Below are 27554 nucleotides of genomic sequence, written 5' to 3'. Positions count from 1 at the left end.
TACTGCACAAGTACATACCTTCTCAGCACACTTGATGAAACGTGCCTGATACCCACGACCACAAGTTACTGAACACTGGAGGATGAAAGAGGGGAGGAGAAGATGAGAGAGAGAGAGAAATTTGTTGTATTTATTGAAAGAAATTACAATCGAATCCACCTCCTACGCTTCTCTTAATGTAAAATAAGCCATCCTGATCTTCTACAGACTCACCTCTTGCCACGTGGAGACGAACCACTGGACTTTGCGTTGCTTCTGGCAGCGCTTGATGAAGCAGGATTCTTGGCTGGCAGGTTTGTGCAGGCCCACACACGAGCCGTCTGGCAGTGTGTGCGTGTGTGTCCGTGCGCTGGGGTTGGCGCTCGTGCACAGCACCGTCCTCTTCCTCAGGCCGTTGCCGCACTTGCGAGAGCACTGCAGGAGGGACGGACGCATTATGATGATGATGATGATGGCGATTTGAATTATTTTATTGCTTTTAGTTATATTTTTCTCTTTTATTGCTCTTATATCCCCCCACTATTAATAGCCTCTTATTATTTCAAAAATCTCTATGTTTTGGTAAAGCACATCAAAAAAGTGTATTTATTTGTTATGAAATATAATGATATGCAGAACAGTTACTAGGTTTTTGATTGCCATTAGTGTCTTTTTCTCTATTGGGCAAAACAAAAGTGAGCATATAATTAACTTAATTCATATATAGGCATACAATATAGGCCTAGAGAAGACTGGTAAACAAGCTAAGAATTGGAATGGATATAGTAGAGTATTCCCATTCTTTTTTACTGAGAGTTTTTCATAATTCCTTATTGCAAAGACATCAAGCAACAAGCAGGAAGGGGATGAAATGAGAGCTTACACCCAAACTGAAAAAATCTCAAGTAGTGGCTATGCCTTCCTATTTCTCTCCTGTTCCACTGTTTATCCACTTGTTGCTAGAGTAACCAGTTTTGCTATGGTATTATGGCTAAATGTGGTTCAAATGGGCTTCTTTTTGGACTTAGAGCTATCTTAATTCTAGGTATTATTTCAGATGTGGCAGGTCCACCTTCTTTCTGCTACAAATAAGGTTTGTGTCAAAAGTAATTCAAGATTTGCCATCAAATGACTTGGGCAAAGCAAATAAATGAAGTGTTAGAAATATTACCAACAACTCCGTCATCTGGATTGATTGTTAAAAAACAAGGACACAGAGTTATAGACGTGAAGCAGCCTATACACAGTTAAGCACTATTGCAGAGAGGAGGCAAGTGAATGATCCTGTGTCTGTAGACATTACCATGCCTCCTAATGGCAACTAGGGGCAGATAGGCTAACTGTGAATGAATGAATGAATGAATGAATGAATAAGTATGTATGTGTATGTATGAGGTACTTTCTGACTCCATGAGATGTTTTGCATCTCAAAAATAGGAAGAAGAGGTCTTCATCACTATGAGAGCTTTTCAGTTTGACTACCATGTACACTCCCACTCCCCACAGTGACGTGTTGTCCTTTCCTTCTATAAAATATTCCTTGGAGGTAACCTGGCAATTCCCTCAATATGCATTCTCATCCTATGCACACGCCTCATGACGCAGCCCAAACCATTACCATATCCTTGAAAGTGTTTCACTACATCCAAGAAACGGGGTCCTATGGGGTGAAGCAACTGGCAGAGTTGAAGCTCTAGTACAAAGTGACGCACACCTCTGTGTCGCGGACACCTCAGAGCAGCAGAGAGGAAGTGAACTGGACACCGTTTGTGGCAGGTAGTTAGGGGATATTCAGAGTAAAATGGGAGTAAAAAAAAAAAAAAAAAAAGGCAGTGAAACAGGGAGATTTGGACAAGCCATCGCACACAATGTATAGGAACTGGACAGAGAACAAAACATGAGAGGTCTCCATGGGCACATTCATAGTTTAAAGCCATTGAGATCATTCTCATAAAATGTGGTGAAGCCATCAAGGCTATAGTGTTCATATAACGACACAGCATGTCGGGCTCTTTGGGCTAAATGGCTGGTGTGTGGCTTTGAAGTGAATGTGGAGGGAAATCTGCCACTTCCAAAAAAAAAAGTCCTCTCTCAAATTGACTGACATGAATGTAAGCATATTGGAGAAATGAAGTGAAATATCGCTTTAACACATGCTTACCTGTGACCACGGCCCGGCGGTCCAGACCGGCGGACAGCTGTGCGCGTTGCAGGCCTGCCTCCTGGTCGGGGCGGGCTGGACGCAGCGAGGGTCGGCCAGGGCGTCTACGTTGGTCTGGCTGGTCCTCTGGACGCACTGGACCTGCCGCGTCTGCTCCCCTCCTCCGCAGCTCCGGCTGCACACCCCCCACTCCCCCACAGACCAGCTGGGAAAACACAACGCAGCCCGCTGAGTCAACACGCAGCGCTCCTCAATCACTTCACGCACGCGGGCCTACGGGAACTCTACAAGTGACAATTTGCTGTACAGTGATCGCATTGTAGAAGCCATCTATCTACTCCAGTAGCAGCTCTTCGCTCATTTTAAACACCTGGGTTTCTTCATTTTCAACAGCAAAAGACCAAAACTGATTCAGTTTTGTCTCATGCTGACTCCTATTTACCATATGGGGATGTAAAAGATGACTCTGATGACTCATGTTATGTTTCCACCTATAAGAAAATTTAACTTACACATATCAACCTACAGCAATTCACCAATGACAACCGATTTGTGGCAAAATTTATATGAATGCAAGTTGGAATTAGTAATGTTGTAGTAGCTATTCTCAATGTGATATAAAAATTCACATAACATTAAACACATTAAACTACACTGAATTAAGAAGCTTAATTTCAGTGCAATTTTCTTTCACCTCTGTCACTGTTCTGTGGCATGTTAACCTTTTTAATTAGCACAGAGAAACACAAATCCTCAGCAGAAGACTTTGTTCATTATTAGATAAGAAAACGGCATCGCTGATGTGTGCGATCGGCGTAAAGATGAAAATCTTTACATCTCTGACTGTCTGACTTGTTCAGGAGGACTGTCAACACCGCTGGCATCAGACAGACGTGAGCGTTGCCTGTAGGCCTTGTGCCGGGGTCAGAGGGATGGCTGACTGACTTCAGAACAAGTCAGAACAGCCAAAACATCACACGTTCACACTGTAACTTAAACCCCCGCTGCGACATTTGAAACCCCCTTCTTTGCCTAAACTCCTCATCGCCACTAAAGTTTCCATCTTACCCCCGCTACTCCCGTTCACTTTCCTCCATCTATCCCAGATTGCTCAATCCCTCAACGCACACTCCGTCACCCTCTCCCAGCCCTCACCCCACAGCACCCCTTAAGAGTCGCACCCGCCCAGCCCTCTTCAGATCTACCCCAAACAACCCAAAACGCCGCTGTCAGCACACGCAGCTGCACATATACACAAACCTAAACTTTATTTGCGGTAATCCGGCTGCATCACTCGCTCGGAATGTCGTATGAGGAGGATGAGCATTTACACGTTCGCTTTTGAATCTAAATAAATATAGGAGGGAGGAATCCCATCTGGTGTCGGAGTCTTTACGCCGCAGATACAGCGAGGGCCTTGGGATCGATGAGGGAGAGCCGTGTTTAAAGATATTTAAGGCGATGATGATTTCCATTCCCTTGTTCACTTTAAACATTTCGCCCACTGGCTAACACGTCGTATATTCAATGTGTTGACGTTGTATTTATGGGGGCTTTCGGCACAGAAATGGGAAATCAACCTTGATGGTGTGATTAGATACAGAAATAAATTAGGATATTCTAATAATGCATATATGACAACTAAAGCCACTGTGATTTTTGGGCCGCATCCAGCTTTTCATGAGCGAATCAGAGTATATGGACACACTGCGCTTATATATTGTTGGCCTCTATGGAAAGAAAATTCAGTTTCTTGGATTGCGTTTCTCCATAAATATCTCAATACTTAAGCTGTACAGTATTTCTATGTCGTAATATGCAAGCTGGTAGTGGTTAGCTGATATGTTGGACTTACTATGCCTGAACCTACTTGCTACAGTATGACATCGAATGACTTAATTAATGGCGTCTTATTTTGGGCCGGTTGCATCACCTGAACGCATCTCAGATGTCAAATAAAAGAGAAACGATACCGCCGAGAAGGTTTCTGCACATATAAATAAAATGTAGTCATCTGACCTGCAGTGGGAATTAGGTTTTTTAGGGATTGATGCCTCAGAGCTTAAATGGATAGAAAGGGCATTCGCTTTCAAATCGGTATTTTTGAATGGTCATTTGGCTGGCTGATAATGCTTTCAAGGAAATTTGCATGGGTTTGGTGCATGAAGTGCTGAGGAGTAATGTGTTCCAATGACAACAACGCAATTTCACTGGATATTTCAGTGGTCATTGTGTTTCATTTTCCAACTCATTTCCACGACAGCATTATTAAAATTCTATAGTGGCAGTGCAAAAACAGATATGTGAGGAAATACCCCTTCTATTCACTTTAGTTCTAGTGACACCACCTACTTCTCACATTTGCTGTTCTGCGCCACGGATTTATCACCTCACCGACCCATTGACATAATATACTGATTGATGCCATATCAAATTATAGACCGGCCTTGTGATCTTTGCCTTGGCTGTAAACTATAAGTGTTGTTGGAGGATGAGCGAGCGTCACGCTCTCCAGACAGAACCGGGGGAGATCAGATAGCCTGTGGACACAGTATCACATAGCCGCTGTGGCCTGGATGATGCTGTCTAGATGACCAAGAAGCTCATCAGAGGGCATTAAATAACCTCTGATCGGTGCGTATAAGTGTGTCACTGTGCGTGTGTGTGTGTGTTTGATATGTGTGTCCGCACGGTGAGACAAAGTGATATCATCCTCTAAATGTGAGTAGGCATCAGAAACCTTGTTCCATGATGTAATGCCACTTCACTCCGGCTCACTGGGTGCAGACACAGCAAAATGAAATAACTGCAGGGCCTCAGAATAGTTTGACCTGCAAAGACTGGCTGACTGACCACAGATAGCACAGTCTAGTAAACTGAGCATGCATGTTTTGGTCCGTCCAGCATGTTCTGTCTCAGCTCACAGGTTCATGCATAAGGAGGAGGCACAAATTGCAAGAAAGTAGTGCATGCACATAGAAAAGCTCGCTCAATAAAAAAAAAAAAAAAAAAAAATTAAACCACAAATTGCATTGAATTGCACTGTACTACAATGTTGCAAATAAATCAGAATGTCAGTGCATGGAAATACAGCCACAAGGTTTAGACTGTGACCAATGGGAAAAATATGGATTATCTAATGCTATTACTAGTTTCACCAACCAAAAGAAAAAAAAGTAGAGTTCAGTGCTCATCTTTATTGAAAGACATCCCTTCCATATCTGTGAAGCCTGCTTACTGCAGGCCAACTGTTATACTTGAAGATGGATCTTCCTATACTGAAAGGTTCAATTCAGATCTAAATTATAGTGGGGTTGTATGAACTGGTGTTGTAGAATCCTGTAGAAACTGGTAATGGAGTAACTGCTGGATAATGTAATAACTTGTGTGATAAAATGTCCCTCTAAGTGGGTTGAAAATATAATACAACCTGTTCATGTAATAAATTCTTGGATAATGTAATAACATCACATTAACTGGCTAGTATTACTTTATAAGGGGTACAACATATTGTTAAGTGATGATGTAATAATAACCCCGACTATGTAAATGTAATAACACATGAGAACAAGAAGAATGCAATATCTTGAGTTATTAGATTATTATTCATTATTAGCAGTTATCACATCATCAATTAGAAATGTGTTTTGCCCCCCAATAAAGTAATAATAAAGTAATTTCCCATTACATTATCCAACAAGGTATTGCATTAATGGGTTTTATAACATTTCAACCTATTTAGAAGTATTTTTTTTATTACATCTTAAAGTTATTAAATTATCTAGCAGTTATTACATTATCTGTTGCTTCAGACAGACTCAAATACAAACACTCAAAATGTATCATGTCTTAAATAATATAAAAGATGTAATCAGCAACAATACCTGGTTCATCTCAGCACATGCCTGCACACACACTCACACACACAACCTAAACAGCACCGGTCGTAGATAATGAAGCCGATAAGCCAAAGAGTGGAGTGTAAACAGTTTGTGAGATGACTTTACAGCTGCTGTTATCGCTGCTTCTCCACCTCACTGTAAACACACCGACCCATTAGTGAGTGCATGGGGACGGCGGCGCTGTGTGTAACTCTGTAAGTCGAGGAGTGTGTGTGTCTACACCCTAGATAACCTTTGTGAGAGAGGGAGAGCAGGAGAGAGTGTGTGTTGGTGTGCATGAGAGAGAGAGAGAGTAAATCAAATGTATTTATAAAGTACTTTTAACAGAGAGAGTGACAGTGAGACAGAGACAGAGACAGACAGACTGTGGTTATTAGGTATCTGTGTGTGTATTATCACAATGTCTGCCCCCAAATCCCCACTGAGAGGCTGGGAGCGCTGCAGTCTGAGCACAGCTGAGTTTGAATGACATCTGTCCTCTGTCACTTGGTGGTAATGGAGTATGCATATGTGTGTGTGTGTGTGTCTCTCTCTCTCTCTCATGTGTGTGTGGTAGGGTTGGACAGGTCACGGAGGAAAAAGACGTCACATCAGAGCGTCCAGGCCATGAAGCCACCCAGGTAACAGACACTGCACTGGAGGTCTGTGTGTGTGTGTGTGTGTGTGTGTGCGTGTGTGGAGGGGTGAGAGGGAGGTTAAAGGTGGGAGAGGAAAGGTCTCACAACTGACCTTATAGGCTTCACTGATGCCTCTGTGTGTGTGTGTGTGAGAGAGAGAGTGTGAGAGAGAGAGTATCTGTACACATAGGGGTTGATGGGAAGGACAGAAATAAAGATAGAGAGAAAGAAAGATAAAAGAAAACAAGGGCAGGAAAGAGAGAGGTGAAAGGAGGCTCTGCTGTACTCCATCCTGAAAGATGAGTAAGCAGTTAAGTACTGAGTGAATCCTATGGAAATGAAACACTCACTGTCTCTGGCTACCATATAATGACAGTGCAATCACACACTGTAAATGTCTAGATAAAGCTTGAATTGTTTGTCTTGTTGGCATTAACCCACAAGCATTGTGAGCAAGAGTTTCATGATCTCTTCTCTTCTCTTCTCTTCTCTTCTCTTCTCTCATGCCATAGCACTGATACTTAAGGTTTCATGATTTCATGATGTTTAGGAAATCGCTTAAAATATGTTGTTCTACAGTCTCTGGAGCCCCGAAATTAAAGGGGGAAAAAACATTTACATTACCAATAGGAGCATAATTGAATTTTCCACTGTGCGTGTAACACAGAAACATAATACATGAATTAGACTCGCATATTTGCAAATTTGTTTCTTTGCGTAATCTTATTTCAACAAAGGCGTAATTGACAAATTGAGTTAAAATCCTTCAGTAAGCCTTGTTTAAACATTTTTTTTTTCAACTGACAAATTGTTTTTGGAGAGTTAACAAACTGGTCATTAAACTCAAGTTACCAATTTGTATATGTTTCCTTAAAGTAACATTTTAAAGCACTCTGTTGTCTTGTCAGTGGTACAGCTTTGTAAAAGTGCCCTTCTGTCAATTAAAAAATTGTGTTATTCTACCTTAATTATATATTATAAACTCATTAAACAGTCTGTGTTGTGTTGTTAAATCCCTAGGTAAAAGCAGTGCTCCCCTTATAATCCTACAGTTATTAATGTAAGCCAATAGAGTACAGTGGTAGCCATCATAACATAATGTCATTTGGTGGACGCTTTTATCCACAGCGCCTTACAGTGCCATCAGTGCAGACAGTTTTAGTATGGGTGGGAGTCATCTGTCAGTGGGACACTGTGGCACTGCAGTGCTGTCCTGTGGGTGACTTGTGTTAACTGATTACTTGTTGTGGCATTGCAATGATAGGCAGAACATGTTGCAGTGTGTTAGTATGATTGGCAGCTGATGGGTGATGTCATCCAAGAAGTCAGCTCTCTTTCTAGTCACTGAAAGTGACAAGACTTCCAGGAACCAGTTTCTAGAGTTTCTTACAGGGTGAAGGCTTTTAGTGTTATGTTCACAATGGCCACAGCTAAATATAATAAAGATTGTAGATTGAAACTGGAATGAATTGAATTGAAACATTGCACCAAAGTGGGAATGTCCACATAATGCATAATATAACCAAAAATGTCTCTGGTAGACAAGATCCCTGTTTCTGAATGTCTAGCTTTTTTCTCTCTCAATACCAACTCTATTTTATGTCAGTGAAAGGGAGACGACTCTGTGGTGATCATGCAGGATTTTCCTAGACTACCTGCTCCAAAACGGAGACATACACAAACTGAGCGAGAGGGAATTACACCAGGCAATGGCATTGCTATGCAGAGGAAAAATCCCCTTTCGGACAGCTGTTGGTTCCCATAAAAGATGAGATAAATGGCAACTTATTTGGGATTCCATGATTTCAGTCCTCATTACATAACACTGGTGTCCTGAAGAAACCTTGTATATCCCTGCAAAAGTCTTCCAGGAACTGAGATAAAGTGATTTTCACATTAACATCCATGCACCAAAGGCCCACTTTGGATGGATAACTTATTCTTACCAAATACATGGAAGCAGAAGCTGTAGTCTGCAGTGATTGTGGTGAAGTGAAGTGTTTACAAAGTTCCAAACATGCCATTTCCCTCAGACATTTTACTGCAGGGTTGTTTTGTCAAAGAAAATTGGTGTCATTCTATTATTCTAAGATCTAATTTAAAAAAAATCCAGACATTCAGTTGTGATGGCATTTTGCATTCAAGGGAATTATTATGAATCATTCAATATATTTGATCAGGGATATTCTGCCTTGGAGTGTCATTGCAATCCCTTGGCAAGTCAGAATATATAAAAACTACTATAAAGTATTTACAATATAGTAATGGCTTCAGCAGGTGTTGAGACATCACCTGTGGGAATGCAGAGTTGGAGAGGGAAGATTACAAATGCAAGAGGGGAGATACCGAAGAAAAAAAACAGGGAGCAAAGGAGAGAGGGAGAGACAGTGCAGGATATTTTCATACGAATGAATGCATGCATCAGTGATAATAGATTTTGTTTTAGTTTTTCGACTTTGGGTTAAAATGTTCATGGGGCGGGGTGCGGCAGGGACACTGTAAGTTGTCCCGTGGGTGTCTTGATGAGAGGATGAGAGAGTTTGGTTGGGAGTGAGCTAGTCTATCCCTACATGGTAACCAGACACCACCACTGTTCCTCTCCTGCCCTGCCCTGTCTTCTACACTCTGTGTGTGTGTGTGTGTGTGTGTGTGTGTGTGCGCCAGACAACAGCTGATGGCCAGTCATTCTGGGCTCTCGGCCACACAACAGCAACAGCAGCAACAATAACATCATACAACACTACTGCATGTATGCTGCGTATGTGTTCTTGTATTTATACTTTCTATACACACGAGCACACACACACACTATGGCATAAATACTGCAAAACTTGCCCAATACAAGCTTTATGTCTCTCGCACCACATATATCCAATGTTTCATGTTCTGAATTGGGCCTTTATATAAATGCTCACCTTGGATTATGGCACAAGGGATAGTAACATCATATTCTGTGTATTGATAAATGCTTCTTTGCTCTCCCTAGCCTTTCATCAATGACTCCTATGGGTGCATTACATTGCATTTACAAGAAGTCCAGCAACGAAGATGAGACAAAGCCCTGTTGTGTCCGTCTGTGGCATGGACTTCTATATCTATAACTCCAAAAAAAACTGTTGATTCTCCCATTGACACCAATGGATGTTTCACATTTTAATGCATTTACAATGGCTTGGCTTGGCCCCAAGACAAGAAAACAGTTCAACATGCAGGGGACAGTGTCACAATTGGAAATGCAACAACAGCAATTTTGCAGGACACTGACAATATGCAACACTGGCCAAGATGAGGTCAGTGTCTCAACTAAACCACTCTCTGCTCATAAATCAAGGCACAACTTGTCAGCAGTGTCCATTTCATTTGCAGGAATTTGGCTGATATTTCAGACCATTGCTAAGAGTGTACCTGGGAACACTCAGAATAGAGACGCAGAGGAATTGACGCCTCAACAGCAGCTGTCAAATGCCTCCAGATAAATGCTCTTGTTATTCCTTGAGAGACATGCAGTGGTAGCCCATTGTAGAAGTCCCGCTCCATACGTCCACTATAGGCTACTCTGCATCTATCCTGCCTCGTCACTGCAGCAGTAGCCATGGAAGTCCCAAATGTAGATCTAATCTGCATATATCCAGCATAGAGGCTAGTGGAATGTGTTATTTTGTATGCAATAGAGTAGCATCTCCACTATCTGGTATGTAGACCAAAATCCCTATGGAAAATATGAATGGGCTATTTGAAAAATGCCAAAAATAAGGGCTGTGCTGATACTCATGAGATATACTATTTTTGTTCCAGGGGTTTAAAAACATCCACTGGCATAAACTTTCTGAATTTTGATATTTTAGTTACTGTTAATATCGGTTTTTGCTAACAGAATGCTAATCATCTGGGAAAGCGGACTACAATTGACACAAGAGGGCATAAGTGACTTCCTTTACCTCTTGTCTCATGTGTTGTACATTCACATTATTGAGATTTTCATAGTGTTGCAATAGTTACTACAGTTGTTCGTGTTCATAAGTTATAGTTGCCTTGTTCTTGTTAGTCCAACTACTGTGTTTTCCAGTTGTTGCTAGCTAACAGGCTAACTGTTAGCGAGCAACTGTTTCAAAAATTAGCAATTCGCTAGCAAAAATCAAGTAATCAAGTAATTGAAGGACGAAAATTCACAAAGGTGATGTTTGTTAATGTATTTTATTTCATGGAGCAAATTGCATAACTAATTAGCCATATTTATTATTCATATTTTCCATAGGGATTTTGGACATCGCCTCTATATTAGTGCTGCAGTGACAGAAGTCCCCCATCATTCATCTTTTCATATATTTCCTGCATTAGTACTGCATTAGAAGCCCTCTATCATGCATCTATTCTGTACCTATATATCTATCTGAAGAAAAGCTGAATATTATTATCATAATGTCTCTCAATCACATGGTAGCAAGATCATTCCAGGCACTAGCCTACCTGATGCCTGAAAACAGAACAAACTTCCAAACAATTCCTCTTGGGGGCAGAAGAATGGCGCAGCAGTAATCCTCATTGACCTCTACAGCAGTTAAATCTATAGATTAGATTTGCGTGATATTCTAGAAATGATTACTCCAGAAAACGCAGTCAGGGGAATTGACACCTCAACAACAGCTGTTTTAGGAATGTATAGGGTCTCAAGGTACACTGCATCGCTGTTATTAATTCTTACTGGAATGATTTGGCTAGAATTCAAAATCATTGTGGCCAGAGTTGCAGTACAACTTACACCCACCACTCTCCAAAAGTGCCAATCAACAATTAAGTTACTTCATACTATTGTGTGAACATATTTAGTTTGTGTATTGTCACCATATGTGTTTATACAACTGAAACCAAAATAAATCTCATCATCACAACAAACTATCATCATCACTAGCAGCCTGAAACCCCCCTTATTAAGACCAGTGTTGTCCAGAGAGCGTCCTTCATTGATTCATTTTCTGGCCAGAGTTTTACCCTTCATGACACTGTCCAGAACAGCAGAGACAAGGGAGGGACATTTCCCCTGTGTGTGTGTCTGTGTGTGTGTGTGTGTGTGTGTGTTCATGCATGTCCTGACTGTCAGCGAGTGGGCCACTCCCTATGATGTCCACAGCATCAGCCCACGTTGACTGATCTTTGATCCTCTGCCTAGGCCCAATCTGTCAGGCGCTTTGACAGTGACTGAACCCAACCGAGCTGAGCCAAGATCCCACAGAACCACACCCTGGAACCACAGAACCATGACTCTCTCTCTCTCTCTCTCTCTCTCTCTCTCTGGTATCATCATATCTCAAAGAAGACAGTGTTAGTACCACTCCAGGTGACAGCAGTGACATTATACAACACTGAGAACTGAACCTTTACAATGATATTTCTCACGCTGTGGATCCAGACCGCAAATGGGTTCAAGGCCTATTTCTGGTGGGCCCTTGTGTGGCAAGAATGTGCTTTAATCAGCCTGACCAGGCAAAATATATGATATATTCATGTAAAATATCTGTGGAACAATGCATATTTTAGGTCAAGACCGGAGAAACAATGAGCAAACCACTGAAGGTGACAGAAGTGACCTTATGTGTTCTTGAAGATCCGGACCAAAAATGTCTCCGGTGGCTCCTGACATGGCAAGAGCACTAGTGTTTTTATGAGCCTGGGTCCCACAGTAATTTGTTCAATTTGGATTCTAAAGCTGAAAAAATGTATGAACTCTTGGCATGCCATATTACAAATAAACAGCTAACAGTCCTTGACAGTTCGTCAAGTATCAAGTCGAACCGAATGAAGACAAGAACAGAATATTCAACGGAACCCAAATTCTTCCTCGTGTCTCACACTCGCGTTCGGGCCAAAGTGTAAGTTATCTTTTCTCAGACTAAGCATTACATGGGAGGAAAATGCCGTCATTGTAGAACAGGTGCTTTTTTGGGCTGAGAAAGGGTGGAGTATATCGTCACTGTTGCCTGACGCCCTTCATTCGCTAGATTATGAGGAGATAGTGTGGGAAGCTCGGAAGGGTTGACTCAACCCATAAACAGTTCCTTTTGACGGCCCCGATGTCGAGAAATTGCACCACAGATGTGTAGGTTTTGTAGGCCAGTAACGCATGCAGTGGAGCAGCAGGCAGCGGAGAGACAATTGGACTACAGGGAGAGAAACAGAAAGATAGAAAGACAAATGGCTACAACCTGAATCCGATAAAGATAATGGGATGAAGAAAGAGCAAAAGAGAGACAGTGAGACATAGAGAGAAGGATAAAAGACAAAAATCCAGGCACCAGGCATACTGCCAACGAAAACATTGTTGCTGTGAGATGACCAGGAGATAATGTCTTGTACAGCACATTGAGCTTAAATAAGTGGATATTTGGCTGGTGACCCCTAAAGATGACGGTTTTCCTCCTCACAACTCCCAAACATGGACATGCATGTACATGTCAATTGATGAATTGTTAGAGCAAGTCTAGAGGGACCAATTATTCCTTTTTTCATTCAAAGTTCAAAAGCATGTATCAGACTGCAGATTTATTGCTCAAACTAATGAGGTCATATGCGCTGCTCTACTCCTGCCTCTACCGATGAGTCACTTGGGATCACTCATAGACTCTAATGATGAGAGTGAACCACATGTTAGAGGCCACAGAGTATCAGTGGCGTTACTAAGCACAGGCAAGAGTCTTGAGTGAGTTGTGACATTTCAACCAAATAAATTAATCACAACCAGGAACCCTCACACTAAATGACGATATGATAGCATGTTAAACAGCACGGGGTCTGACCTGGCGGGACATGGTTGGGTGTTGCAGGGCATCAGTCCGGTAGCCGGTCTGGATCTGGGGTTGCAGTAGGAAGTATTCACCTGAACTCTCAGGTCTTTGTAGCACGCCGACTTGGTGTTCATCTGGCCTGCGTGGGGAATATCACACATCAACATTAAAGGAGAATCCTGGCATCATTCAGAGTTATAGCTCATTTACTTCTGTCTACATCTATTTAATATTACCCCAATCATTTTGCACTGAAAAATGTGGAACTTGTTTCATGAACAGCAACAACTCTCGGATAGGATGCTAGTTTGTCAAAAACGACACACCATCCAGGTAATTGCAGGTAAGTATTATCTTCTACTTTCTCAGCGGCTAGAAATCACCTTTAAAGAAATGCCCTGATTTATGTGTCGGTCAATTCTGGTGCAAATTGCCCATCTGACAGTGCGGTTTGATTTATGTGAAACTTGAATCCCAGGTTCACAGATCCCCGGTTGGTATTTGGCCTGAGGCAAGGTCAATCTGCACATCTCAGCTCCGCGGCGCTCGTTCTCGTCAAGTTAGTCAGTCGCACTCTTTAATAAAGCAAACGACCCCCGACCCATTAGGGCCTACAATCAGGACACAAAGAGGTGGAGGCGGTTTAGTTGAGCCTCAATAGAGCAGGGGTGGGGAACTTTAACCTGCAGGGTCAATCAATAGGAACTCTACACTGCGGGCTTTGTTCACACACTTACACACACATGCACACGTATGTCACACACACACATACACACCTCAAATCCTCATACCAGGGTGTGCCCAAGTCATTACAGCAGTGTGTGTGTGTGTGTGTGTGTGTGTGCTAGCCTAATAGCAGCCCTCAAGTGGGACAAAACTGCCCCAGTCAGAGACATGCATGTGTGTGCTTGCTGACTTGAGCGTGCCTGTTTGTGCGTGTGTGTGCGTGCATGTGTGTGTGTGTGTGTGTGTGTGTGTGTGTGTGTAATAGCAGGTCTCCAGCAAAATAGGAAGGAGAAGAGGTCCCACCTGTCCCCACCAATGAGTCCCAAGACCTACTAATGTCCCCCTCAGTAATGATGGGAACGCTCCCCTCTCCATTTAACCTGCAACTAAAAGCCTTATTACAGATCAGAGGGGCCAGACTGAGCTTTAGATGCTGCTCCATTGATCCTCAAGCTGGCTTCTTAATCTGTGGGCTGGAATCCTAAAAAGGGAACTGGTGGATTTACTTGGTCTAGATTGAAAACAAGAGGTGATCAGGCCTTTGTCATCAGGGCTCTGAAAGACTTTGAAATGAGGATTATTTTCTGCTTTTACGCCCCTGCTGTAGATTTTATCTTTTTTTTTTTTTGTTTTTTATTTCCAAAGTCCTTTATAAAGGACTTTGTATCTGTGTTTACAACATATACAGAAAGTACTATAAAAAGAGTCTTATCTTACTTCTGATGTGTCAAAACAACAAGCCACTGCATAATACATGATATTATATCTTTCAGATTTTTCCCATTAATTCTATTGTGCTCCCTTAGTCACATGGAAAAGGATTTAATATGACAAGAAGGATGTGAGAGGCCATATTGCTTAAACAGGATGTATCGTTTTCAACACTTCTGTGATTGCAGTTGCGGGAAAACACACATCTTGAGTTACTGTTCAACACAAGCGCAATATGATAGGATAAACACAACTGTTTTGATATTAACAGATTAAGAGTATTTTGTAGCATTAATGCCTGTACTTACCTCCGGCACAGGTCGCTGAGCACTGGGAGCGTATGAGGGCCCAGGCGTAGTTGTGTTTGATGTGGTTCTTCCTCTCATCGGCTTTCTTCAGAGTGTATTCCCAACGCACACCTGGGTTCCAGCCCTGCAACAAAATCTACAGGACAGAGATTAGGGTGAGGATGACTAGGTGAGTGGTTACTAAGTAAGTAGTAACTAAGTAAGTAAGTACAGTAAGTAAGGCAGGAAGGAAGGATTTACATTGTGATTAACCAACAAACTGAGTGAGTGTATGAATGAATCTGTTTCTGTCCCATACCTCTATGACCAGCGTCTCGTTGGTGGGGCCCGTTGACGTGAGGCTCTCCGGTCTGTTGTAGGGCCTCTTGTACTCAAACAGGGCCCCGGCGATGGGGTGTCTGCCGGGCCAGTCCACCGTCCAGCGCCCGTTCAGGTAGTAGCGCCTCTGGGTGTCCCGGACAGCCAGGTAGGAGCTGGAGGTGTTCAGCTCCACCACGCGGATGCTCCGGGCGCCCGCTGGGATGGTCACCACCCCATAGTACTCTGGGAAAAAAGTAGGAAATCAAGCCAAAACAGCAAAATAAAAGCAGGTGAGATAAAGGAAAAAAACCCTAAGAGCTCTCAAACAGAAAAAATCACCAACACAACTGAATTGGACTATTAGGTTAATATGACCTACGGTTAGTATAATGCTGCTTGGTGTACTGTCCCTTGTAGACCTTGCAAGTGGAGTTGTCTCCTTTACAAACCCCACAAGCATCAGGCACCGCTGTGGAGCCCAACACACGGTCACAGCCCACTTTCTGTTGGAGAAAACAAAAAACAATACAGACAATATTATTGCTGTTGAGATTATAGGGATAGGACGATAAATCTAAATTCAATATATCGCGATACAAAAATGGGACAATACGTATCGTGGGGCAGAAAAATGAATCACGATATTAGCTCCATTTTATTCTGCTGTAGTAATCAGTAGTAATACATGGTATCATGGTTTTATTGAATCGTGAACCCCATATTGCGTGTCGAATCGTATCGTGAGATAAGCATATCGTCCCATCCCTAGAACATTATTACATACACATACTATATACATTACATCATATTATATCAATAGAGTTTAGCATTCAAACGTTTCCAACACATTAACATTTGAAATCCAACATCAAATGCCTCTCTCCTACATGACCAAAATGCGGTGGAAGATCAACAGCTTGTTTTTCATGAGATTTCGATTAGCCGTGAAATAGCACAACAAGGGTGTTTACTGAAGCGCTCCGCAGCTAAATCCATTGTCATAATTTACAGCACCCCCCCAAAGACTTTAACCCATGATATCATTCTTCAAGCTAATTCTAGCACTAAATCCAAAAGGCTTTGAAATCGTCCTCCAAGCGAGCCGTATGTTATTGCCTCATCGCTTGAGATATGAGAAGTATTACCTCACACAGTCCGTCGATGCAGACGTTGGAGCTGTCCTGAGAGCACAGCGTCCCGTCCCTAACTTTGCTGGCCAGGGCAAAGAAGAAATCGTAGCCTTCAGCGAAGCAGTACAGCTTACATACATCTTGATCTGGGAGGAAAGACAGAGTTATTATTATTAGGATTGTAAGAGCCACTTTTCAATGTGACAATACGTATCGTTGGGCAGAAAAATGAAATCGTGATATTAGCTGCATTTTATTCTGCTGTAGTAATCACAAATGAGACGGCTTGCCCATCACAATTTCACAAACTCTCCATCCAAATTATATTATTTGAAGTTTTTAAATGACGTTTTTTAATTGTTTTTTACATTCTAGCAAGCCAATGCCATCACTAGGAAGATTTGTGGCTCAGAAATAAACATAATTCTGCACAGTCATACTTTTATTTATTACATTGTATCATGATTTTATTGAATCGTGAACCTCGTTGTATCATGAGATATGATGAGATATGAGCATATTGTCCCATCCCTACTAATAACTAAACCTTTTTCATATTATCCAGGACAATTTCATCCGTTTGCTAAGTAATGTTGAAAAAGAATGGAAAAAGAGTGCCACAATCTCACCGTCCACTCTAGTGTACGGCCTCCAGGTGTAGTACCATCCTCTGAACTGTTTGCTGTTGAACTCGGCACACTGCTGCGCTCTGTAGTCCATGGCGTTGGGGGGGCAGTCGTCGGTGTTACACAGTTTGTACGACCTGGAAGAGCCCTCACAGTACTTCCCTCCATAGGCAGGTCTAGGGAAAATATGTCATCCAAAGTCATGTTTTCATAATCAAGAATCTGTGCAGCTATATGGAATTAGTATGGAGTTACAGCCCCAGAAAAACACATAGCATGTTTGATTCCAAATGCAACATTAAGGTCTGAGACAAAAAAGCAAGTAAGCTGTATGTGAGTGTGTGTGTGTGTGTGTGGGTAACATTTGTATAGGAAATAACACATAATGTAATAACATCATTGGTCTAAGGGAGAAAAACACTGGTTGCATTAGATCTGCAGAGTGAACAATATTCAATTTGTATTACATTACACAGAAAATTTATCAATTGTGTGTTCATGCATGATTAATACATGTGTATTCATGCATGCATGCCTGTGTGTGTGTGTGTGTGTGTGTGTGTGTGTGCTTGTGGAGGCCTCTCCGTTCACAGGTGTATATCCCCGGGCTTTGATCTGACAAGTCCCTCGCTCAGGACAATTACATCTTCTGTAAGCCCTCCAATCACACCATCACTGATCTCTCTCTCTCTCTTTCTCTCCCTCTCTATCTCTTCACGGGCTTCCCTCTAGTTTGTCTTTCTCTCAATCCCTTCTCTTTCTGTCAACTCTCCTCGTCCCTTTTCCCATTCCCTTCTGTCTCTCTTCTTCTCTGTCTTCACCCCCCTCTTTCCTCCTCTCTCTCTCTCTCTGTCTCTCTCCCCATCGGTCTCTGTCTAATTTAGCCCGCCACTTGACAGGATCTTGGCATGGCGGGATAAAGAGGGGGCCCCGGCGTTTGGGATAGGCCCCCCTGACTGACTGACTGACTGTGCAAATAAGCGTGCGAGTGAGGGATGAAGCTAGTGAGTGAGAGACTAAGTGAGGAAGCGAGAGATCCGTGTTCACTATTTTAATCACGCGCCTTAATATACTCCCAGATGATCGGAATAAGAGAGAGGACAGACAGTCTCTTCACACCAATATAGCCTATCCAGTCTCTTGATAAGGCTTCTGTGTGTGTGTGTGTGTGTGTGTGTGTGTGTGTGTTTCTCTACCGAGGGTTGCTGCACTGCCTCTCTCGGTAGGTGACGCCGCTCTCGCAGCTCCGCGAGCAGGCGGACCAGGAGGACCAGGCGGACCACTGGCCGTGCTGCGGCCTGGGACCCTCGTCGCCCTGCTTCACACACTGGCCCCGGCGACACCACTGGGGAGACAGAGGCGCGGAGGGAGGGAGAGGTGGAAGGAGAGAGAAAGAGAGACACACACAGGCAAAGTGTCATAAAAAGTGTCCAAAACACCCCACCTGAACTGGGTTGAAATACTGTTAACATTAGCAATTGGTGTCAAGTTTACTCTTTTAATCAATGCTCTTCATAAGCTACATTTCTATTTTATATATTTTTTTTATTTTATTCATCTATTTATATTGAATTTTATCTCATGTATATAAAGTCTGATGTGTTGTTGGATTTTTGTTGCTGGAGTGCCAAAGAACATTTTCCATTGCATGTAATGTAGTGAACAATAAAGATCTTTGTATGCATGTATGTATGTATGTATGTATGTATGTATGTATGTATGTATGTATGTATGTATGTATGTATGTATGTATGTATGTATGCATGTATCTATCTATCTATCTATCTATCTATCTATAATGCAACATAGTTACGCCTCTTCCCTGCATAAAACATCCATCTACATCTCAGTCATTTAATCTAGCGCTGCCAGTCTGCCAAGAGGGTGACATAATTCACTCCTTTCCATTGCAAATCCACTTGCTGTAGGATTTCTTTTTTTTTTTTTGGAATCAAATGTCATTTTCTTAATACTAGCCTGGCTGTTCTGCCTTAAACACTGACACTTGTTTATTGTTCAAAATTCTTGAAACAAGTGAAACTGCATTGGCAAAAAGAGATTTTACGTCTGAATATGAATCCAGCTCGTCTGATGAGTGGACCGCATGAGATGATGGAGGTGCGGCTGCTACAGGAGGCACATAAGTATCCTCATGTACCTCAAAAGGCGGAATCAAACCTCCATAAGACAACGAACCAATCACGTGTTCCCAAAATGAATCGAAAGCCCTGAACGCAACGTGAGGAACCGTTGTGAAATCTAGAGCCACTTAAAGCAACATTATGTCACAAGCCCTTTCCTGGTATATGTCTTGACGCGGATTTGTACGTGTCAAGATGACATCAGTCAAAGCAACTCAACTGACTGCCTTGGAGTGATCTCAAGGACCTGCACACACACACACACACACACACACACACACACAAATAAAACCCACTCATCCATGCACACACTAGCATGGATATCTATGGGGCATTGCAGGATCAGCTGTTCTTGTTCTCAGTGTGTGATCATGCCTGCACACAAGCCCACAGACACGCACACACACACACACACACACACACACACACACCCCTCAGACTAATCTCGTGGTCCTTGACTAAGAACCAGAACAGCTGATTTCCCCTCAGTTTTCCCCCTGCGGCTGAGTGCCACGGATTCCTAAGTGAGCCTGTCATTGTTTGTGTTCGCTTAATTGTCCCGCGGAGGGAGAAGGTGGGATTAAACCATCAAGTTCAATATATTGAGAGGAGCGAATCTCGAAGAGGGGCTGTCAGAGGGGGGAGGAGAGGGAGAGAGAGAGAGAGAGAGAGAGAGAGAGCCTTGAGGGAGAATCGTCCTGAAAGAAAGATAGAATAAATAAAGAGCACAGACTGCTCTTTGGCCCGAAACCCCAGTGGCATATTTTTTGCCACGTCAGCAACAAACCAATCGCAGCTGCTCCCTGGAGGTAGAGCAACGGAAGGAGATCGTCGTACCGCTATCAAGAAGAGTGCTTTTATTGACCCCAGCACTCAAATGAACCCAATCCTATAACATAATAAAGCCAATCCAGCCTCTCTTCACTTAGCTTACGAGTGAATTTATTAGTCTGTGCCGGGACACAAAGACATCGCTGTGTAAAACGGAGTGCAGTGTCAGACAGATAATAGCCTTTTGTCTCCAAATGTCCCAGCTAACAAGTAGAAGTAGCAGCATAATAAAGCTCAATAAATGTTAGTTAGGTCGTATCTGCACAGATTTAAACGGTGTTCGTCCCATAAAACACAGTCGCTCTATGACCCATCTGCCATTTAGTCAGTCTCTAAGGAGTCTGAGGGCTCTGGTAACCCTTGGCATAGGAATGTGTGTGTGTGTGTGTGTGACAGAGCTCTCTTTATAAGCTCTCTTCCTCTCATACAATAAATGTCACACAGTTGATATCGCTAAGCAGCACGCTGAAAAAAATATCCCTGGGTCAACTGAGACTTTAAAGGAAAAATCCACCCAAAAATAGAACTCACTTTATTCCATTGGACTTTGAACAGGGCCGTTTTCAGTGTTCAAAAGTGAATATGGGTTCGTTTTGCAGTTCTTACCTGGTAGCACAAAGGCCATTGGCTCAAAAGCTCTTAGCAAACGTTCATTAAATGCACAAAGTCACTCTCCAGTTTATTGCAAGTGGAGGAGTTCCATGTTTTGCCTCTTGATAATGTCACAGATTAGAGACTTGGCACTGATTTACTAGCTTTGATAGAGTGTACTTGGCCCAAAAGCATATTAGCTGTAAGATCTTATTGGATCCATTGGCTTAAAATGGAACAAAGGCTATCTTAGTGATGGGATGATTTGAGGCTAATTCTGTCCCCAAAAAAAGATGAAGGAGGTACATTTTTTTTTTCTTGCAATTCTCAAAAGGGAAATACGATTTGAGTCATCTTGAACATAGAAGTGCCTCGCTTAATGTCTCTGGTAGCTGTCGGAAACTTCTGTGGTTGTTTGAATTGCCTCTAACGACATGGATAAATAAAGTTAGATAGAAGTGAATGGAGTCCTGCGCCAGTCGTGTGATGCCAACGTTGCCAAAACCCCTCCACCCCTCACACACACACACACACACACACACACACACACACACATAAAAACGTGTTAAGTCACCATATCAGGTCCGCAGGCCGAGCCCTCAGCGGCTGGCATGAACTTGGTCTCACACTTCCTCCCGACACGGTGACACCACAGCGCCTTGCAGATATCCTGGAAGAGAAGAGAGAGAGAGAGAGAGAGAGAGAGAGGGAACCAAAAAAACATGTGACAAATCCAACGATGATAAGAGGAGGACACTGCATGCAAAAGACTTATTTAGAGTCAGGAAGTAAAGAGGAAGTCGGTAGGTGTCAGTAATGAATGGACTTCTCAGTAGGTTTTATGGCACTGTTATTATGTTCAAAAAACATGTTTTCTTGGTCCAAATTACAGTAGTGGGATTGTCAGAATCCTTCTCAGTTGCACACAAAGCCAGTGATGGGAAGAAAGATAAATTGTAATGACAATGTTCTTTTGGCTTTAGGGAGCTATAAAAAGACAGTGATGGAAACTTGCTGAAAGACAAGCTGTCTGAACAGTAATGTTTTGGAAAATGATCAGTATGCTGCAGAAATTTGCATCTCTAAAAAGTCATTTTTTCAGGATTTAAGGATAAACTTATTTTGATATGACACTGTGGTCCCACAGTTGTAAGGCATTATCTCACAGGCAGTATAATGTGTCAGTGATTTGAAATGCAGATGAAATTAAATGCAGCGCACTGACAAAAGAATAAAATGAACACAGTTGACAATGTGTTCATAGTTTTCTTTTTCCATCGTTCCATAGTTGTTGTTTTTCCATTGTAGTCAGAAGTAACACATACACAGTATATCAATATTATGACAGAAGAGGTCATGAGCATTGTGGAGGCAGTAGAAGTTCCCCACCAAATTCACACGATAGTCATGGCTACGTTTCTCAACAGTGTTGTAAATTCAGATGGGAGCATCAGGTGGTTTCCCCCGGTCACATTGCCTGAGAACCTTGGCCTGCTACTTTTTAACATGTCCACACTGTTAGTATCTGAATGACTATATCAGATTCTGACAACTCGGTGCAGATGCAGACAGGCACCTCTGCCTCAGAAGCTGGCTGCCAAAAGCCATCATGGAACTCATCCCAAGGCCTATTTGTGCAGCTGTTTTGCTTGCTCAGGGCTTTTCCAGCAGTAAAAGAGAGACAGAGGCAGGGAAAAGGGAGAGCGAGAGAGAGACAGAGAGAAAAGACCCACTTAAACTATTTTGCTTTTTGCTAGGGTAACCCAGCTCCGTCCCACCCCACACCCCACAGAGAGTATCATTTGCCTCCTCCAGTGGTGCCTTATCTCGACAACGCCTGCCAAAAACTTTTATGAAACATGAGTTCATAACACAATGAATTGCACCACAGAGGCAGAGTCTTGTTGTAGTTTTTTTTTTTTTTTTTTTTTTATGAGTAACAAGTGTCTGGAGCATGAGGGCTGCTCTGGGATTTCGCTGTCCTGTGCACCTTGCTGCTACCAGGTGCAGGAGGAGAGATACTGTACGGACGTCTGAGCCAATCGGCAACAACGAAAACCGCAAGGGAGCCATTCTCAGATAGCCCCCGAACTGAAATAGTGCATGGGTGTTTTGGTGACTCAGCAGGCTAAGGAGGATACCATGTGCTGGTATCATGGGTTCAAATGCAGTTTATGACCTCTTTGTCACACTTCCAAAACCTTTCCACTCTGCGCTGTCTAATAAAGCAGGAATTCCTCAAAAGTAATCTCGAAGAAGAAAAAAAGACGACAACAAAACTTTATGTGATTTTTGGCTCGGCGCCAATGACGTCCCACGCTCCAATCTATTCGGGGGGGAAAAAAAATAACAGTGAGATGTAAACAATTTCGAGCATAATGCGCTGACTTATGTGGACGCATTAAACATTTAGTCTGTGTCCTGCAGAATGCATTAGATCTCCCGTGTTGACGTTTTTGAACTGTGTGAGCTAACAATGTCTCGCACATGGAGACGATATTTTTTATGACTTTGGGGCAAAAATTCACAGGTGTCAATAGAAAAGTCAACCAGGTCAAGTTTTCTGTAGGATATACCTTAATCTTCCATGTACTGTTATTCTTTGCCATCCCTAAATTTGAAAAAAGGGTTGATTTTCCCATTGACTCTCTTACAGTTTTGCAGTTTTCTAATGCATATTCAATGATTTCCTTTGGACCAAGGGCCTTGAAGCAATTCCTTAATATGGGAGGCAGTTTAAGTCAATTACAGTACTATCAGCAGCAACGAGACAATGGGAGAGCAACAAGGAGAGATTCCCATTGGCAACGCTCCAATGTATATTTAGCTGTCCATCCCAGTGAGTATTTCATGGGCAGCACTGTAACTCTCTCTGCCCAGCCTGTGTGTGTGTGTGCCTGTGTGTGCGAGTCTGCACGTACTGTATGTGTGTGTGTGTGGGGGGTCCACGAGGGCAGGCGAGTCTAAGGTCATCCATCAGTTCCTTTCTTCATCCTTCCCTCGCCCTTATTTCTTCCTTCCTCCTCTTTTCCCCTACCTCATTCCCTCCATCCCACGCTCTATCGCTCCTCATTCTCCGTGAATAGACAAATGCCACCGGCTTTTATTCGTTTTTTTTTTGGACCAATTAAGCGGTCGACCGCGTGCCAAGATCGGGTGGGTGCGCTGAGAAAACCGCTGAGAGCCGTAGCGAGGCATTTCGACTCCCTTTTATATTTGCGTGGGTCGGTCTAATTGACTAAAGTCCGTGTACATCCTCCCTAGGTTATCTTTTACCTCCTAAAGAGAGATTGATGGAGCTTTTAAAAATCACGTATGACATTTTTTTACCTTCTTAAAATCCAGGGTGCAGAGTTTGGCCTTCTCCCCAAACTGCCATTTGCACTGTGTGTCCGCGTCGTACAGCTCGCCAGGCAGCTTCTCAGGGTATTGATACTCTTTCACCGCTCTGGGTTCATCTGATAGGCAAAGAGCCTGGGCAGAACTGGAGGAGAGGAGAGGAGAGGAGAGGAGAGGAGGAAAGGAAAGGAAAGGAAAGGAAAGGAAAGGAAAGGAAAGGAAAGGAAAGGAAAGGAAAGGCAAGAGAAGAGGGAATGGGAGAAGAGGAGAGGAGTGGCAGGAGGGAGAGGGGAGTAGAGGAGAAGCGGGATGGGAGGACAGGAGAAGAAAGGAAAGTAGTGTAGGAGAGAGAGTGAAGGAGAGGGGGAATTAATCATGTATCTTTAAACAACTTTGCTGATATACAGCATGTATGCAGACATAAACAGTACGGACATGAGATTCAGTGCCACGGTTTATAAATCTCGCGGAGAGAAATGAATTGTAGTTGCTATACATCGCGACCTCATGCACACACACAAATTTCACCGGAGAGAGCATCCGTCCGCGATATTCCATTGTTTCCCACTTCGGAGAGTACCATAAAGCGTTGCCGTGGTAACATAACAAGTTTGCCAAACTCAAACCCTGAGAGTAATGGGTTTAATGCATCAGACACTCAATTATGACAGACATAAAAAAAAATTGCTTGCCCATATCACTCATATCCTTAACACCGATGGGGGGTTTCCGATGTTAGCTGATATCATTGGTAACTATAGAGAGATGTTTTACTGCTTTAGCACTGCAGTCAGGGGAATATAACACAAAATATGGTGGAAAGAGCTTGAAAAGGCAAAATATGTTGGAATGGTTCATCGTGCTGGTGAGTGGTCCTGATTGCTTTAGCAGAGTGTGTGCGAGTGTGAGTGTGTGTATGTGTGTGTGAGTGTGTATTACTGCATGCGATCTTCCATGGCTTTATGGGTCCTATGTGTCTACAAAGAACAATGGCTGTTCTACCTATGCTGTCATTGTGGTTGATTCTCCATTATCCTATATTATTCACATTATATGTCACAGGCATTCTGAAAAATACATTACATTTCCAGCACATACACACACACACACACACACACACACACACACACAGACTGTTTAAGCTTAGTTGTTAAAGCATGACACAAGGTTCTCGGGTTGGATTCCCCCTGGAACCACCCATAATATACACTGATGGCAGTGCAAGAAGCTTTGGACAAAAGTGTTCACCAAATGTATGTTACACACACTGTACAAGAGAAGAGAAAGGGAATTGAAAAGAAACCCATTCTTTTCTAGGGTTTTCAGCAGATCCTCTGGCCCATCTCTATCAGATGATAATCCCTGAATTTATACACTGAATTTTGGGGAGTTTGGTCCATTGGTCACCTTACCCAATTTTCAACGAGAGGATCGGCACCAAAATCTTCTCTGTGTGTCCAGTAGGTATCTCTGTGCATGCTAACGCTTTAGCATACAGCATGTTAAGTAATCGTAAGTGACTAGTATGATCCTAAAAGTGAGAAAAAGAGAACCTGTAGCAGCTCTAAGGCTGGATAGTTAGTCAACTTCAATGACACGTCTAAACCTGCCAGGCTTGTTGGTGAAATAGACAAAAAAAGAATGCACTCTTTGGAACCAGAGAGATCAAGTGTAGATTCTTTTGTTTGCACAGGGAATGAGTGAAGTTAGCCAGAAAAAATCTTTTATATTTGTGTGGGTCGGTCTAATTGAGTAAAGTCTGTGTACATCCTCCCTAGGTTATCTTTTACCTCCTAAAGAGAGATTGATGGAGCTTTTAAAAATCACGTATGACATTTTTTGCACTGAAAGAGTCTTATCTTAGCTCATTCCTTTTTTCCTGTGTTTTACCTTCTTAAAATCCAGCTAAAGTTTTTTGCGCTGTATACTGTATGCTAAAGCGTTAGCATGCACACTGAACAGAGCTAACTACCGGAGACACAGAGATGATTTTGGTGTCTATCCTCTTGTCACATATTGGGTAAGGTGACCAACGGACCAAACTCCCAAAATGTCGGTGTAGGCCTTTCAGGTGTGACCAAGCTTGGCAGAAGAAATGGAACGAGAGGAGAATCTTGTAAAGCTCGTGTACCGCTGCCTTATTCGTTTTTTTGGTCTCCCCGCCATGAAAGTAGTCCATCCCTGTTTTAGTTATGACCAAGGGCTCTGATAGAGCATCTGACTCTACATGTAGTGCATTGACGCAGACCTCTGTTTGTCACGGCTGACTGAGGACAGACAGATTTAGAGTGAGTGTGATCTAAAATGTGACAGTCTGCTGGCTGGCACTAAGCTCCCCTCCTTAACAGATAGAGCTTGAGACACACAAGAGTCTCTAATAACTCCATAAGGTGTGTTTACCTAAAAAAAAAACTGTTAAATATGCCATTCTGTTGATTACAATTAGGAAAAAGATACAATGTCGCAGCATTTTTGTCACTCAGTGATTATGAGACTACCACTGGTTCACTGGTGCAGATCTCCCCTCCACATGGCCTCAGGGGGTGATGGGAGTTTAATATAAGGCTGACAGGCCTAACGAGGGTGAGGTCACCCCGGCTCTAATAACTCAGCGAGGAAATACACTGTCTGTCTCCACCAGTCAGAGAGGGGAGACCTGACAGTTCAGTTAACACGCTGGTAAATTTAGTGGAGGGCACTGGCTCTGGGCTCTCCGGTTACACACACGTAGACACACGGACACACACACACACCTAGAAACACAGGCAGACACATGCAGACGCACGGATGCTGCGTTGCTTGTTTTGCTCGCTTGAGTGAGTACAGGCAGGGAAATGCAGTTATTGCAGACACACACACATGGACACACACACACACACACACACAAACTCTTTCTCCCTCTTGCGCCACCTTTCTCCCTCACACACATTCACTCACATGTACCTCGACACATAATACATACCCATACTCTGGATACATATAGTCTGTAAAACAAGACTAACAGGAGGATAGCAGCACCACATATCACTCAGCTTGGCTGCTACGTCAGCTATATTTAAGCCCCTGACACACACACACACACACACATATACACACACAAGCCTGTATGTCCTTGCTTTTGCAAAAGAAGGCAAGTCCCCTAATAGTTATAACATGTAAGTGTAGCTTTTCACTTGGTCCCCTGAGCTGAATTTGTAACTGACTTGTCTGCTGATATGTTTCACATTTAAAACATGTTCATCGATCAGTAAGACTCAGTACATGTTTTTCAGTTATAAAACAGCTATTGCCAGGCAGACTTTTATTTTTACACATTGTTTGACTGCTTTGTTACATGAGCACTTAATAACTGGCATGAGGATTTATTCAGTATTTATCAATGTGCCATGCTGATGTGATGTAGCTCTTATGTT

General features: G+C 42.7%; 1 protein-coding gene across 1 annotated transcript in view; it reads right to left on the bottom strand.

Moving 5' to 3' along the window:
- Positions 1 to 18: 18 nt before the first annotated feature.
- Positions 19 to 27554, bottom strand: part of LOC139648666 (A disintegrin and metalloproteinase with thrombospondin motifs 16) — a gene marked incomplete at its 3' end in the record, with an annotated part of 166731 nt that continues 139195 nt past the window's right edge. Inside the window, exons 11-22 of the mRNA XM_071524847.1 lie at positions 24133 to 24286; positions 21377 to 21472; positions 18436 to 18584; positions 17243 to 17415; positions 16629 to 16759; positions 15863 to 15986; positions 15482 to 15726; positions 15184 to 15319; positions 13451 to 13577; positions 2141 to 2345; positions 214 to 414; positions 19 to 75 (exon numbers count right to left, since the gene is read on the bottom strand). Coding sequence (XP_071380948.1) covers positions 19 to 75; positions 214 to 414; positions 2141 to 2345; positions 13451 to 13577; positions 15184 to 15319; positions 15482 to 15726; positions 15863 to 15986; positions 16629 to 16759; positions 17243 to 17415; positions 18436 to 18584; positions 21377 to 21472; positions 24133 to 24286 — 1798 coding nt within the window. The remainder of the gene's footprint in view (positions 76 to 213; positions 415 to 2140; positions 2346 to 13450; positions 13578 to 15183; positions 15320 to 15481; positions 15727 to 15862; positions 15987 to 16628; positions 16760 to 17242; positions 17416 to 18435; positions 18585 to 21376; positions 21473 to 24132; positions 24287 to 27554) is intronic.

This window comes from Centroberyx affinis, unplaced genomic scaffold (assembly GCF_046629955.1).
Source record: "Centroberyx affinis isolate AG114_WGS23_722 - 3 ecotype Tasmania unplaced genomic scaffold, CSIRO-AGI_Caff_v1 ptg001241l_1, whole genome shotgun sequence".
NCBI classification, from domain to species: domain Eukaryota; kingdom Metazoa; phylum Chordata; class Actinopteri; order Beryciformes; family Berycidae; genus Centroberyx; species Centroberyx affinis.
Note: the sequence above shows the minus strand (reverse complement) of the source record. Positions and strands in the feature narration are given on the sequence as shown.